We start from the raw sequence: 16,002 nt of genomic DNA on the forward strand, positions 1-16,002 counted from the left end.
TGTATTAAAATATCAATATCCTATAAAATTGATGCATAGTAGGTAAAATATTGTATACAAAAGCGTAGAGCTGGGTAGTGCCAAAGTAAATTATTTCCTCTCATTCAGCAGCCCCTGAGGACAGCATCATCAAAGACTACTGATAATCATGACATTCGGTCAAACAAGGGGCCACGTTATGTCCCATAGCCACTCTTCTGAAAAAAAAAGGGGAGGTATTTTAAAATGTGTTCTAAGATATTAATAAATTTAAAAATGGAAAGATTTTATGTTTAAAGCAATAGAGTTTACAATAGCTAGAAATCTCCTCCCAACATTTTTTTTTAATTGAGCACTATATGCCTGTCATGCCTGAGGCTGCTGAAGGGCACAAGACAGTCTTTCCCCTAAGGGAGCTAATAGTCTGATTAACAAGCGTGGACAATGAGGGGAAGCATAGGGTTGTAAGAGAGCTCAGAGGAGGAGATGCTGTACTTATGCTTCTGGACAGTGAAGACTATTCTGCAAAGATGCTGCTTTAAAAAGAGTGGGTACACGGCTGGGTGTGGTGGCTCACATCTGTAATCCCAGCACTTTGGGAGGCTGAGATGGGCAGATCACGAGGTCAGAAGATAGATAGAGACCATCCTGGCTAACATGGTGAAACCCCATCTCTGCTAAAAGTACAAAAAATTAGCCGGGCATGGTGATGGGCGCCTGTAGTCCCAGCCACTCAGGAGGCTGAGGTAGGAGAATGGTGTGAACCCGGAAGGCGGAGCTTGCAGACAGCTGAGATTGTGCCACTGCAGTACAGCCTGGGCAATAGAGTGAGACTCCATCTCAAAAAAAAAAAAAAAAAAAAAAAGAGTGGGTGCACTTTACTGTATTCTCCATTTCACTAAGAAAGAGTTCCTAGCGATGCACATAGAAACTTAATGACCAGGCTGTGGGCAACTGACACCATCAGGCCCCCCTTGCACCGCCCATCCCTAAACATGACACTCTAGGCCAACTGGATGGCCTCAGGACAGGAAGATCAAATCAGGCAGAAAACTAGCAGAGGAGTCATTGAGAATATGTAGATTCCGGATTAAGCTTGCTGGGGTCTGAATCTCCATTCTACAGTTGTATGACCTGGAGTCTTATTTTTTTCATCTGTTCATCCGTACCGTGGAAATGATATAGCACCATTTCATAGGACTGTTACAAGGATTCAGTGAGAAAATTAAGTACAAAGTGCTTAGAAGCATGCTTTCTATATAGCAACAGACATTCACTTTTATCATTGGTATTCCAGAAAAATACAACTAGCCCTAGAAATCCAGTTTGTGGAATAACCTGAGATTGCATGGCACCTTTGATTCTGAAAAACGATGAGTTTTAAATCTGGGGCATGTCTACAGTAGACTCAATATCCCGAGTATTGAGCTAAGTGTTGTTATTATTTTAGTGCATACACTTTCCATTGTGGAAACAAATAATTCTTTAAGAAAACAACTTCTTCTCCCCCAGGGAAATAAGAAAGAAATTATTGTCTGAGTTGATTTGGATTCCATCTCATGGATCTCCTTAGGGGACTGCAGAAGAGAAGAGTGGGGAACAGAGGCAGGCACCTGGCTTGTTTTGCCATTAATGTTCAGACTGCTTGGATTTAAAGGGCCTCTGGGATGCAATCGGTGCTTCTGGATTATGCTATATTGTTTCATTTCACTGCTATCCTTTTAAAAATATTTTATTTTGGTTTTCCAATATTTTTTGAAATATAAAAGCATAGTTTTTGGTACCACAAGCTCTACCTCTCACCATGTTTCTATTATTTCTTTCAGGCATACCCCATTTTAAGCAAATGAAAACACAGATTTATGTCACAGATACGTTAATGTTGGGGATTTTTTCCCCTTTAGAACATATTTTCCTCAAATGATGACTTTTAAACCATTTCACTTAAAAACAACACAAGAAAACACAAAATATTCTAGAGAACCACTAAATCTGTAAGCCTCAGGAGGGGAGTCGGGGGGGCCTTGGCATCTTCTTGGGGCAGGAAGCTGGGGAATGAGCAGGGAGGGAAGCACCAGGTTTGGTGGCAGCTGAGATGTGCCTTTTGCTTGGCAGGGTTTGACACTAGCATCCTGCCCATCTGCAAGGACTCCCTGGGCTGGATGTTCAACAAGTTGGACATGAACTATGACCTCCTGCTTGACCATTCGGAGATCAATGCCATCTACCTGGATAAGTACGAGCCCTGTATCAAGCCTCTTTTCAACTCTTGTGACTCCTTCAAGGATGGCAAGCTGTCTAACAATGAGTGGTGCTACTGCTTCCAGAAGCCTGGAGGTAAGGTAGGATGGAGGGATGGGGTCCCTAGCCCAGGGCAGCCTTGCTGGAGCAGAGGAGGACTGCATATGTCTATGAAGTGGGCAGAGAGCCACAGCCAGAGAATAAATAATTCATTCCATTTAATGCCAGGCCCAAAGTCTCATTTCTTCCAGTTTATTTCTGCTTTTAATGTGGTATACAAGAAAACCCAAGAGTAGTAGTCTCTCAACTGTCTGTTTTTTTCCTCTATAAAATGGGTATGGAAACCTTCACTACACAATCCTCTCAATGTAAAAAATACCTTACAAATGTAAGAGACAATGAATATCATTCTCACTGAGAAAGTCACTTGTCAGTTTCTCTAGGATAAGTTCAGATTTATACTAAGTGTCCTAGACAAGGATATTTTGGTTATAAATAAATTCCAGCTAATGAAAAAAAGAGACAAGATTTGGAGAATGGAAGAAAAGATACTGGGATATTTCATATAACCCAAAGTCAGACAGGTCGGCCTGCTGGGGGATTCAGAGTAGGGACAGGTAGCCAGTGGCAGATGCTCTGACTTTACCTTCCTCTGCCTGGGGGGGAGTGCAACTGAGTATGGCACTCACAGTTAATGGGACCAGCAGAGACTGGCCCACATCGGGAGAACATACAACTACAGGCATAGCTGGCACATCTTACTGCCAGGAAAGGAAGATGGCTGCTAATATGAAAGTATTTAAGTTACGGATGCATAGACAATACACACACAACAAAACACGTGAGCATTCAGTGAAAGGTAAGTAAGTGTGCATGAGATTTCAAGATATGTTCTTAAAATTACTAGTCAAAAGGCACGTGCCTTTTAAAATTTGAGCAATATTTCCCGTTTGACCTCACCTCCAAAGAGGTTGTAACAATTTTTACTTTCACCAAAAATATATGAGAATACCTATTCTCTATGGCATTACCAAGCTTCTTGATTTATGACTTAGGTTGAACATCTGTACACATGAAACATTCTTGAAATGTCTCTATGTTCTTTGTATATTGTTTCTATCAGGTTCTTGTGTGTTTGTTTTTTAAGGAAATTAGAACTTCTCTGGTCATAGGTATTGTAAATATTTTTTCCCAAATTACAGTTCATGCATTTTTGTTAGGGAGAAATTTTAAGATAGCCAAGCTTCTAAGAAGCCATAAAGCTTAGAAAGGTATTTCTCACTTTATCTCTTATGTTTTCTTCATAAGAGGAAAACTTTTGTTGTTCACTTAAATTCTGTATTACACAGTCAAGTAGGCTCCCAGCCTCCCTGGAGATGGTCATTCAGTTGCTATATACATTTCATATATATATTTAATTATATATAATATATAATATTTTATATTTTATATATTTAATATATAGCTATATTATATAAATATATTAAATATAGCTATATATAATATATATTTAGATCTATTGATCTATATTTAGATCTATATTATGATCTATATTATCTATATTATGATCTGTATTTAGATCTATCTATAGATCTATTGCTGAATACTGTTCTTACTATTAATCAGTTTTAGACTTTTAAATCACAGTTGTTTTATAATACGTTTTAGAATCATCCTTTGCTGCCATTAATGTTTTTCTAGAATTTTCCTGGATATTAGTATGTTTCTTTCCCTCTGTGAACTTTAGCATTAGTTTATCCAATTAAAAACAATTCCTATTGGTAATTTTTAAGTATCAGGCAAAATTAGATTAATCAAATAAAAATCAATAGCAGTATAATATGGAATCATTTTGTTTTAGAACAAGATCAACCAGTGGTGTTACATTTTTAAATTTTGTTCTAACAATTATTATACTTCCCTTGTATTTTTTATTGTTACCGTTGTAAATGAAACAGGGTTTTTTTTGCATTATATTCCCTCCCTGGTGGTTGTTTCAACATTAACTTTGTTCCCAACCACCTTACTAAAATCTCGTTTTGTTTATAAGTTATTCTGGTCAGTTTGTTTAGATTTTTCAGGTGTGCAATCATACCATCTGCAAATAGTGATAATTTTTCTCTTCATTTTCAATTTTTATACCTCATTTCTCTTTTCTAATTACATCTGTTAGTACCTAAAATCAATGTTAAAATAATGACTATTTAAAAATTTTAGTCGTGTAAATACTTGTAGTGATTCTCAGCATTAGGCCTAGCGATAGTTTTAGGTTTGAGTTCATATTGTAACATCTGATTTTTAGCCTGGTTTCCTTACAACACAGAGTCTGTGTGTTAATGCTTTGCCTGAAGGTAACAGTGCCAGAGCTGGCCACATGGGACATCTCAGGATAGACTGCCCTTACTCTCGCAGTTGCTAAAAGCCAGAACCCCTACCTGTGGCACAGCATCCAGGAAATGCTACCTTTTATAATCCAGATGAAATTTGCTTCTCCTTTCCTTTGATGTTTTCAGTTGAGAAGTCAACAAAATGTATTTTACAAGCAGTTTCTCTCATGGAACAAGCAGCAAGACCAGGTATCATTGAGTTGTAAATAGTTGCTTAGATACTTTATATGCAAGTGTGGGGCCTGCAGAAAGAGGCAGTATCAGCCAAAGATAAGAGCTCAGAGAACCAGAACTCCTCTGCCAAGGACAGGAGAACCATGAACAAATAGCAGAACTCCCAGAGCCACAAGGTCTGCAAAGGCAAATTATGGTAAAACTCTGAAGAATGAATGAGGTCACTTTTCATTTTGCGTGGAATAAAACTAACTTCTTTTCTATGACATATATTTTGTCGCTGAGGACCCAGAGGCTGGGACAGGTGAAGAGACTTGCTCAAAGTATTCAGCTAGGAGGTGGCAGAGCCTAAAGTCTCATCACTGCCTCTCCAGATCTCTTCTGTGTCTTCATATTGTCTTTCAAAGCATGTGTTTTACTTTCCTGGGGGTAGTGAGCCATGAGGTCTGAAGTAACCATTCCTATCCATCCTTTTCTACAGCAAAACCTAGGCTACATAAGTATTTGTCACCTTTGGTTGGTGGATTCAGAACCCTTCCCCACTAATAAGCCTTGGCTGATTACTTGCTTCCTGATAGAAAGGAAAAAGTCTATTATACCACCCATTAGATACTTGGTATTTGCTTGAGTTGGTGCTAGAAAGAAAAATTTCTATACAATGTAAGTAGCCCCCAAATACTATTTTAAGTGCATTGTGGTATGAGGTTTGTTTTTTTAATTAGTAACACTAATGGCCCAAATTTGTTTTGTTGCATAGTAACAGCATATGGAACAATTCCACTCCCAGGTGTGTCATTGTCTACATTTCACATCAAGAGTGAAGTCAATCATTAGCGATTATACTCCATACCATCTGGAAGCTGACTTTCAGAAATTGTTTTTTAGGTCTCCCTTGCCAGAATGAAATGAACAGAATTCAGAAGCTGAGCAAGGGGAAAAGCCTGTTGGGTAAGTACAATTTCTTGCCACTCGTTTAAACAACTCATTAAACCAGCCATGTCCCTTGTAATGATCAGCATGGCAATGGTTATTCAATTAGGGCTAGTGTTTCATGAAAGAAATGCCTTGTTTTACCCCAGGCAGCTGGACATAAACAGAGGACTGCCTGATTGAGAACTGCTATGTGTTCTTTCAGCAGGAAGAGAGGTCGGCCAGGTCTGGAGTCCAGCACCTTCCCTACTGCTAACTCCTCCCTGATCTTAGGCTAAAACAAATCTTGGCTTTTTCTTTCTAAGTAAGATCATTGAATGGTGCTCTCAAGTGCTCTTTCCAGTGCTAAAACTATAAAGTCTAAAAATTACAGCATTTCCTCTATTCCCCAGATAGGGTTGTCTGTTGAAGGAGGCAGAAGGGCTGTACTCTTCAGAATTTATCAGACAGGGTTGAATGACATGCATGTGCTTAAACCTATTTCTACCTTCACCTAATCCCTCCAGGAAAGTGTACAGGCTCTTTGGACACCACGGAAGCAAGTGGGTTGAGTGAATATGTGTTCCCCTAACATGTGCATCTTGCAGGCCTCTCAAAGTGTCCCTGTTAGCTCCAAGCCTGCCTTCTCCAGCACGTGGAGGAAGTCCTGGCATTTGTCATAGAAACATTGGCCATTCTCATTGGTTTTCTGAAGAAAGGAAGAGCCTGCTTTGCTTGCCTTGCTTTTAAAAAGTGTCAGCTGCAACACAGTAATACAGAATTATTCCTGTGAAGCATTCAGAGGCAGGTGCATTCCCCAAGCAGTCTGCCATTTCAGAAGTTTCTCTATTCATTTGAAGGAAATGAATAGAGAAGGAAATGGGCAAGTTTTCTTGCAGATTGTCAAATGTAGGCAGTCTATGAATTCTGGTGATTTCTTCTCAGGATTTTTTGAGCTTTTTCAAAATGCATGTAGACTTCCCCAAAGTTGTCATGATTTTGAACTCTTTGGGCCTACATTCTTCTGCTGAGTAAAAGGACGTAGAGATATATTTCTGGTCTGAAGGCAAAGTGGCTGGATCCCTCCTCCATAGGTTTTTCCAGTGCAAGGACTTGTGTTTATTGATCTCATTTCTCCATGTGGATATTATTTTGAGTGACGTACCTATGATCCGCAGGTAGTTGAAGAATTAGTACATTGCTGTTTATTAAAACATTCTTTTCATGCAGTATAGATATCTTATACATTGCCTCATTGGTAAGGGTCACCTGTGATAAACCCCATTTTGTTTTAAAGCTTGCTTTATCACATTTCCTACTTACGGAGATTACTCCAGCTGACTCAGAAAAAATGCCATTTGCTTACAAATTCTTTATATATTCAGGGGTATACAGAGTCAAATAAATAAAACAAATTATTATCAGCTATAATTATTACGTTGTAGATTTAGAGCAGCACCTGCTTCTTACCAACCCAGGAGCTCAGCCCATTTTTTTCTATTTTTTTTTTTTTTTTTGGTCCAAAGAGGAGCCAGCTCTCTACATGTTCTCTTTCTTTGCAGTCCTTGATTATCTGTTCACAAATCTCTTTTTGGGCTGCTGACAGCATCTGCATTTTCTTTTTTATCTACTGCTTTTCAAAAACTAGGGATAACATGCAATGGCATACACTCCTTAATGAGAGGGTGGGCACCACTAAGCCTCTAACTGTGGCATCAGCAGCCTTTCCTAAGTAATAGATATGGTGTTTCATGGTCTCATTTAATCTCTGAGAATATGGTCATCTTGGTATAGCCTGGTGAGTAGCATGTTCTAGACTAGACCCTAGAGTTAGCTGGGTCTGGGTTTAAGTCTTGATTCAAAATAGGAGCAATCTGTCCCTCCCATGCCACACTTTTATTCTGGGATTGTTCCACTAAATAAAAGGCAAATTTGAAAATGTGAGCAAGCTCACACAAATCAGAAAATTAGGGCATAGAAAGATACAGTGGTATACAGTGGTAGGCAGGAGCCTCTATTTTCAGAAGGCTGATGTAGATGGTGTTACCACCCAGATTATCTTCCATAGAAGATGCACACTCTCATGAAACACACACACCCTGTAAGGAAAACCAAAACTAAAAACTGTTATAAATAAAAATTATCCACAGTACAATGAGAATCAGGTTGACATTAGACTTACTGTTGGCGACACTGACTTAAGAGAAAATACTGTCTTCAAAGTGCTGAGGGGAAATAACTGTGAACCTACAATTTTAAATTTATCCCAATGATCATTCAAGTGTGATGCCAGAGATACTCTGAAACCATCTAAGATTCAGTCAGCTTACTAGCCACAGACTCACTTAAATATCACTAAAGGATTTATTCTACCAAACAAATGATCCCAGAAAGAATTATTCAAATGCAATAATGAAAGAGAAATGACATGCTGCTAACTGTAAATAAAGAAGACCAATAAAATAGTTTTATAGCAACCTAGAATTAAAATTCCAGACAATTGGGGGAAGTGAGGAACTGGTGGTAAGAATGTGTTAAGCTTCTAGTTTGTTCATGGAAAAAATAAAAAATAAAAATAAATATATATGGACTAAATGTAGATTTTACTAGGAAAAACTATGCTCCTCTGTGGAAAATGAGTAGCCACAAGAATATTAGAATATATAGGTTTTAAACCTATGAAAGAAAGGTATAAAGAAAACTTGATTTCCATAGAAAGCAGGAAAAATGGTAAGTAGGAAACAGATATGGTGGCAGAAATTCTGTAATCACAATAAATGTGAACAGGCCAAAAATATTATTATTAATATTTTAAAGGAGAGTTATAACAAAAATAATTCCACAGAAAGTTGAAATTAAATGAGGATACTCTTTTTTAAACAACATTAATATCTGACAAAGCAAATCTGTTTTTTACAATGCAATCATCTTGCTGAAATATCCCTTTTACTATATTTTGCCACCAGTTGCTGTATAGACATGCCTTGCTTAGTGACAGGAATAGGTCCTCAGAAATGTGTCATTAGGTGACTTTGTCATTGTGTAAACATCATAGAGTGTACTCACACAAACCTAGATGGTGTAGCCTATTGCTCCTAGGTACAAACCTGTACATTATTTTATTGTACTGAATACTACAGGCAATTATAACATCATGGGAATCATTTTTGTATCTGAACATAGAAAAGGATTAGTAAAAATACGGTGTTGTTATGGAACCACTGTCACATACACAGTCTATTAACTAAAATGTCACTATGTGGCACATGACTATACTCATAACTTAAAATGGAATAGAGCTATAAGGGGGAATTATATCCACAGTGGTCTTCAGAAACTTTGACATTCTCTTCCTGAAACTTACAGTTCAAGTAGACAAAGACTTGTTAGCATTCACACTTATATATGTATTCCTGAATCTAGGCATTGAATGTAGTCTTTCAAACATCTGCCACAGACCATACCACAAAAGCAAATTCAACAAATTTAAAATAAATGATTACAGATCAAACTTACTGGCCACAACACAATAACAATAGAAGTAAAATATGAGATTACTAAACCCCCATACATTTGGTTTTGTGAATACATATTGATCAAATATGAAGTAAAGTAAAATATACAAAATATCTAGAAATGAATGAAAATGAAAGCATGGTATACAAAATACATGGGAAGCAACTAAAGTGAAACTTCATAGCTTCAAATGCATTTATAAAAAAAGATCAAAATGAAATTAACTAGATTTAACTTAAACTATAGGAACAACACAATTTTCTAAACAAACTAATGAAATAGACAAACATTTGACAATATGAAGAAGTGAAAAGGCTCAAATAGTGTCATGAATTCAAAGTGGGATTTAAGCTCATAGAAGAATATTGTAAACTTGTGGTTCTCAAACTTTAGTGTGTACCAGAATTAGCTGGAGGATTAAATAAAGGAACAGATTGCTGAGCCCCACTCTCTAAATCTCAGGTGGGGCCCAAGAACTTGCATTTCTAAGAGGTTTCCAGGTGGTGCCACTGCTGCTTGTCCTGGAACCTCACTTTGAGAACCACTGCTGTAAGTCAATTTATAACAATTATGAAAACCTAGTTGAAATGGATACTATCAGTTGCCAAATTTTGGTAATAGAAGACCCAAGTAAATCAAAACCAGGAAATTAATCAAAATGCTACTTTTATCCCTCAAAATGGGCACCAGGCTCAAGATATTTTTATGGACAAATTCTTCAAAAGAGAGATTCTCATAAAAAAAAATCTAGAGCTTACCTGAATCATTTTATGAATTAGGAACTTCAATAGAAACAATGCAGAAAACACCAAAACAAAATTATATGCCTCAATCACTGTATTAGTCCATTTTCACACTGCTATGAAGACATACCCGAGACTGGGGTAATTTATAAAGAAAAAGAGGCTTAATGGACTCACAGTTCCACATGGCTGGGGAGGCCTCACAATCATGGCAGAAGGAAAGAGAGCGTGTGCAGGGGAACTGCCCTTTACAAAACCATCAGATCTTGTGAGACTTATTCACTATTATTAGAACAGCATGGGAAAAACCCGCCCCCATGATTCAGTTACCTCCCACAGGGTCCCTCACACAACACGAAGGGATTATGAGAGCTACAATTCAAGATGAGACTTGCGTGGGGACACACAGTCAAACCATATCAATCACCTAGTAACATACTTGTAAATTTGTGCCGCTAGCAATCTGTCTTGTTAAAAGTATATAAAGCATAAAAACCATATGATTTTCTCATGTTAAAAATGTAATTAATAAGAGTAGTACCCATTCAAGATTTAAAGGGAAAAATTAGAACTAATCAAAGAAGGAATTTTGCTTAACCTTGGGCAAATTATTTAACTCCAGTTTATCACTTTTTTTTGCCTGTAAACAGCGAGATAGTAATAGCAACACCTTATGGTGATATTGGCATGGCTTGATGAAATAATGCAAGTAAAGCACTTAGCTATTATTACCTCTTTCTTAGAGGCTAGAAGACAGTGACAAGGAATAGCTTGGAACTGTGTGATCCACAGACTGGTGTTGTTCATAGAACATTTGTTACTAGTCAGCACCAAGTACAGTAGTTAATGCATATAAAAAGTTTTGTAACAGTTTCACAGAGTCATTTTATGTGGTTGGGCAAAGTATTGGTAATGCTGGACTTGATATTTACTAGCAGATGCCTTGGGAAGATTAATTTTCCTAGACATCAGTTTCATATTAAAAAGTAATGATGGTACGTATCTCTTAGAGTTGTGGGAATAAGAGATTCTGCAAACATATGTATATATACACCTACATATGTAAGCATGGTTTAGGTCAGTGCCCAGAATAGAAGTGTTCAATACATGATAGCTATTATCATTCCCATTTAAACACTGACATCCTTAGAGCTCATTGCATTTGGGCCTCATCCCCATCCTCTGCTGCTGGCCCTGCAACAGATATTCTGACATGTGACCCCTCTTCCCTGTATTGAGGGGCATTAACCCCGAGTATCTCTGCATGTCTCTGATTAAAGTTGCACCTTTTGTTCCCCCAGGGACCTTCATACCTCGGTGTAACGAGGAGGGCTATTACAAAGCCACACAGTGCCATGGCAGCACAGGGCAATGCTGGTGTGTGGACAAATATGGGAATGAGTTGGCTGGCTCCAGGAAACAGGGTGCTGTGAGCTGTGGTGAGTAAGGCCTCCTGCGTCAGCCCCACAACAACCTGGGTGGCCTGTGGGTCCTCACTGTATAAGGATCTCTGCAGAAAAATGTCGAGAGGTAACTCCAGTCTACATTAAGTTTATAATAGAGGCATAGTAACCCTGAAATCACATGAGCTCACATGTAGCTAGCTTGGCAAGTGACAGGAACTCATTATGAACAGAGAAGAGAGTTAGACAGAACTGCTGTAGGCAAAGAGCAACTTAGGCTGCCTTCACTTCTCATTTAGGGTTGGTAAGAGCATCTCAAGAATTCTAGGGCTCTTATGAGAACACAGTTTGTAATCTGTGCCCTGAAGACTCACCTCAGTGGGGCAGGGATGTTCCTGTTTTCAGAAAGTAAACTGCTTGGTTTTACCCTACAATTAAGTTACATGCAAAGGAACCCCTGACGTGGGTCATGAGGTATAAGTGGAAACTAACCTCAACTCTTTTTTTCAATCTTTCAGAAGAGGAGCAGGAAACCTCAGGGGATTTTGGCAGTGGCGGCTCCGTGGTCCTGCTGGATGACCTAGAGGATGAACGGGAGCTGGGACCAAAGGACAAAGAGGGGAAGCTGAGGGTGCACACCCGAGCCGTGACAGAGGATGATGAGGACGAGGACGACGACAAAGAGGATGAGGTCGGGTACATATGGTAGTGCCCACAAGAAAGAGGACACAAGTTTTGCACAAAATTGCAAGTCACTTCCTATTCCTGCATTTGTATCTAAGACTCCAAGGCACCAAGGTCTCTTCTTCATTGTTGCTCTCTATACCTGACCTAAGGTTTGGAAGACAACTGCTTGTTCCCAGAGGATTCTGATTTTGCATATGTTTGTATGGGAGAAAGGGTGTTGTGTTTTTTTGTTGTTTATTTTTTGGATAGGGAAATGGCTGACTTAATTAGAGCCTCCTTCCTTCCTGTGAGATTTTTCCAACAAGCATGTGATTTATGTGGAATTCTGACAGTGCAGGGAGCCCCCACCCTCTTAAACGTCAAAGTCCCTTTTTGATTACCCACACTGGTGGTTATTACAGCATGGTTCCCAGCCTTACAGTGTCTAAGTGCTTTTCTTGTGTCCTGTAGATGTCGTGAAAAACAAAAAACACACCACACTGTACCTTTTCCCCCTGCCCCCATTGCTCCCGGTGTTTATTAGTAAAAATTAATTCGTTTTTTTCACATCACTATATCTGGCTTCCTATAAACAACAGCCTTAATTCAGTCAAGACTCCCTTTGGGGATTCATTTTATTAAAAATTGGTGTCTGGATACTTCTCTGTACATGCATAAAGACTGTGTGTGTGTGCCCTGCACACATACCTCTCAGAAAAAGTGTTTGGGTATGTTAAAAACTCACTTGAAAAACAATGATAAATTTGTCAGCTTATCCAGACCTGGAACAAAATTTCTAGAATAAGAAATTTGTATCAAAGTCTTTTTTTGCACTAACAGTTGGCTCTTGTAGCCTGCAGGCTGAGGAGGTCTCTTCTCTGTGCATCAGCAGAGTTACTGAAAGCCTCTGATTGAGAAGAAACCTCCGTTCGCCTAAATCACTTTGCTTGCAGAAGCCATGTGACTCCCACACGACACGGCAGCTTCACAAGCCATCTCTTTCATTTCTGCTTGAAGCCCCCTTGGCTGCAGCAATCCTGTATGCCATAGGTTCCTTCCTTCCTTACCTACTCAAGGGCTTTTTCTAAGGCATGCACACGTATCCCCTGTTCTCTGAGAAGAGAGTACTATGGTGTTCCTTAAGAGAAGAAAATTTCTAATTCTGAACTCAACATTTTGCTTTGACTCCCTTTCTATTGACAAATCATAAGGGCACAAAAGCTGTACAGATTTTTTTTTTAACCACTCAATCCCAAATGGAGGCCTACAAAGAACGTCATAATAGCACATGGAAGCAAACCCTGGGTTTTTAAGAGCAAATTCTGTCCCCCTCTCACTCCCCACAAATGACAAGATACTAATGAAGAAAGTTCTTCACCATACTGTTTGTTTTAACTAAACTCACTGGAGTCTAGTTCCAAATGTGGTAGGGTCATCATCCCTACATTCCTTAGGATTTCTCTCCCTATCAAGCTGGCCCAGATACAAGTACCAAACAGTAGTCTCTGAAGTTCCCCCATTTCCTTCAGTACCAGTCTGTAAGCTCCTGCTCCATCTGGTTTTCATCTACCAGGATGCCCTCATCAGACTCAACCACCCAAGCAAGCCTTTCTGGCCCACATGTCTATCTCTTGCCTTCCCCATCAACTTCAGCCTGTCCACACAAAAGCCACATAAACTCAAGCAGAAATATGTTCAACCAAAACATGGTCACAGTGGCAGCTGACCAATCCTCCATCCCAGATTGACCATTTGGATGTACCAACTCACCTTAAATTAGCATGTTCCAATCCTTGCATTGGATGAATAAAGTGGCATCATACCTACAGCTGGTCTTAGATAGGAAATGAACTACTTGATATAGCAAAGTCCTGTGGCTTTGTAAATAACCCTGAGGTTTTGTACTTACTTTCCCCATAGGAAGACAGATCATAGGCAAACTCTGTATTGGGATCTCAACTCCATCACCTTTGTTTCAATATTCTTTTCTCTCTTGAACAAAACTGAGATAATTTAGAAAACAGGTACTTAATTGTAACAAAATTACTATAAAGTATATTAAAAATCAAGACATTATAAAATCTCAGTTTAGATCACCAAAGAAAATCATTGTTACTATCTGCTTTGCGCTTAGGAAAATGTACAAGAGAAGAGATTAAAATTGAAAAATTGATTTCACTTAGAAAAACTTCTAGGAACAGGGTGAACCACTGATTTTAATTTGCCTAATTATCTTATGACAAGTATCAAATTAAGATGACACTTAAAGATCCTTAGCATTAACTTGATGGAGAAGAGTGCTCAATAGACAATTCCCAGTAAGGCAATGAGATGCCATTTTCAGAGACATTCTAAGAAGATATTTTGATTCATCAAAATATTAAATAAAAAGCCCTCATCAGACTGGAACCCCCAAATCGATGGAGTCACATTAGTAATACTTTTCATGCCTCACTTTGACATGACAGCATTAGATTTTTAAAAGATCTTTAATATTTTCCACGAGTACTAAAGATTATAATGAGTTACCTTATGCTTAGAAGTAGAATGTTTGCTTTCTTCTTTTTGGAAATAGTCCTCTGAAAAGTCCACTTGTAGTAGTGACAAGGAGTCACTTGTACAGTGACCAAGTACACATAAAATCCTGATTATAAAAATAATATGGTGATAAACTAGTCCCTTGTTTGATACAGGTATTAAGCTGAATCCTCACTAATTCACTTTTGAAAAGTTCTTAATGAACAGTTTTATTCTTATTCCATAAACAACTCTTTTAATACAATTTCCTTGGTATCCAACTTAAATCCCAGAATTTTCTTCCACCCTGTTTAGTTGTTTGCTTATGAAGGTATTCTTGTTTCTACCAATATTCTAGGCATAAGAATACCTTATTGCTGAGTTGGAGGTTTTGTATCTCTTTCTCCTCCTTTATGCCCATTTTCTTACCCACAGTGGCAAATGACAATGTGTCTGTCCAGGTCTGCCCCCACTGCTCATCCCAGGATGCCACCCGCATTTTTTTCTTGTTACCTTGACCACACTGTACAGTAACATCCAAAAGCCCGTTCTACAGTGGGTGGTTTTGGTCTTTTTATAACTTTTTCTCAAAGTCACTGATGTTTGTCCCTGTTAAATGTATAGCATTGTAATGAGAGCCCATCAAATCCTGAGTGTCAGTTTGTTGTCCCTATTGTAGAAGAAATAGTGACGTAGCAAAAACCTAGTAAATTCTGAATGCTTTTCCACGTAGACTTATCTGGAATGTGAACACAACTCTTTGGTTAATAATAAATGCTTAACTGTAGTCCTGAGTAGGTGCATTTCTGTCTGTCTCAATAAATTTTACTTTGTCTGCAACATTTGAGTGTTTGTATTTCATTGGGTGGAATGTACATTCAGCAGGCCATGTTCCACACGCAATCACTACAGAATAGTATGAGCAGACACGGGATAGCTAATAAGGCTCTGTCGGGACTTCTGATTGTGGTGGGGAGGTCTGCCTGCCGGTGGTCTAGCCTGGCGCCTGCAGCATCCCTGGCACATGCATGCCCTGTGCTACTCAGTCTAGACTATGGGTCCCCAAACCCTGGGTCACAGACCAATACCAGTCTGTGGCCTTTTAGGAACCTGGTTGCATAGCAGGAGGTGAGTAGGAGGTGAGAAGCAGGTGAGCAGCAGGTGAGTGAGTGAAGCTTCATCTGTATTTACAGTCGCTCTTCATCACTTGCATTACTGTCTGAGCTCTGCCTCCTGTCAGATCAGCAGTGGCATTAGATTCTCATAGGAGTGAGAACCCTACTGTGAACTGCGCAGGCAAGATACATAGGCTGCGTGCTCCTTATGAGAATCTAATCCCTGATGATGTGTCACTGCCTCCCATCACCCCCAGATGGGACTATCTAGTTGCAGGAAAACAAGCTCAGAGCTTCCACTGATTCTACGTTATGGTGAGTTATATAATTATTTCATTATATATTACAATGT

The 16,002-nt window shown here is 38.9% G+C and overlaps 1 protein-coding gene across 2 annotated transcripts in view; it reads left to right on the forward strand.

Moving 5' to 3' along the window:
* Window positions 1-15,375, forward strand: part of SPOCK1 (SPARC (osteonectin), cwcv and kazal like domains proteoglycan 1) — a 540,425-nt gene extending 525,050 nt beyond the window's left edge. For both annotated transcript variants that reach the window (XM_033181134.1, XM_033181135.1), the window contains 4 exons: window positions 2,095-2,316; window positions 5,667-5,729; window positions 11,251-11,388; window positions 11,871-15,375. In XM_033181134.1, coding sequence (XP_033037025.1) covers window positions 2,095-2,316; window positions 5,667-5,729; window positions 11,251-11,388; window positions 11,871-12,061 — 614 coding nt within the window. In that variant the 3' untranslated portion in view covers window positions 12,062-15,375. The remainder of the gene's footprint in view (window positions 1-2,094; window positions 2,317-5,666; window positions 5,730-11,250; window positions 11,389-11,870) is intronic.
* The last annotated feature ends 627 nt before the right edge of the window (window positions 15,376-16,002 follow it).

The sequence above is a fragment of the Trachypithecus francoisi genome, unplaced genomic scaffold (genome assembly GCF_009764315.1).
Source record: "Trachypithecus francoisi isolate TF-2019V2 unplaced genomic scaffold, Tfra_2.0 Lachesis_group2, whole genome shotgun sequence".
NCBI lineage: Eukaryota > Metazoa > Chordata > Mammalia > Primates > Cercopithecidae > Trachypithecus > Trachypithecus francoisi.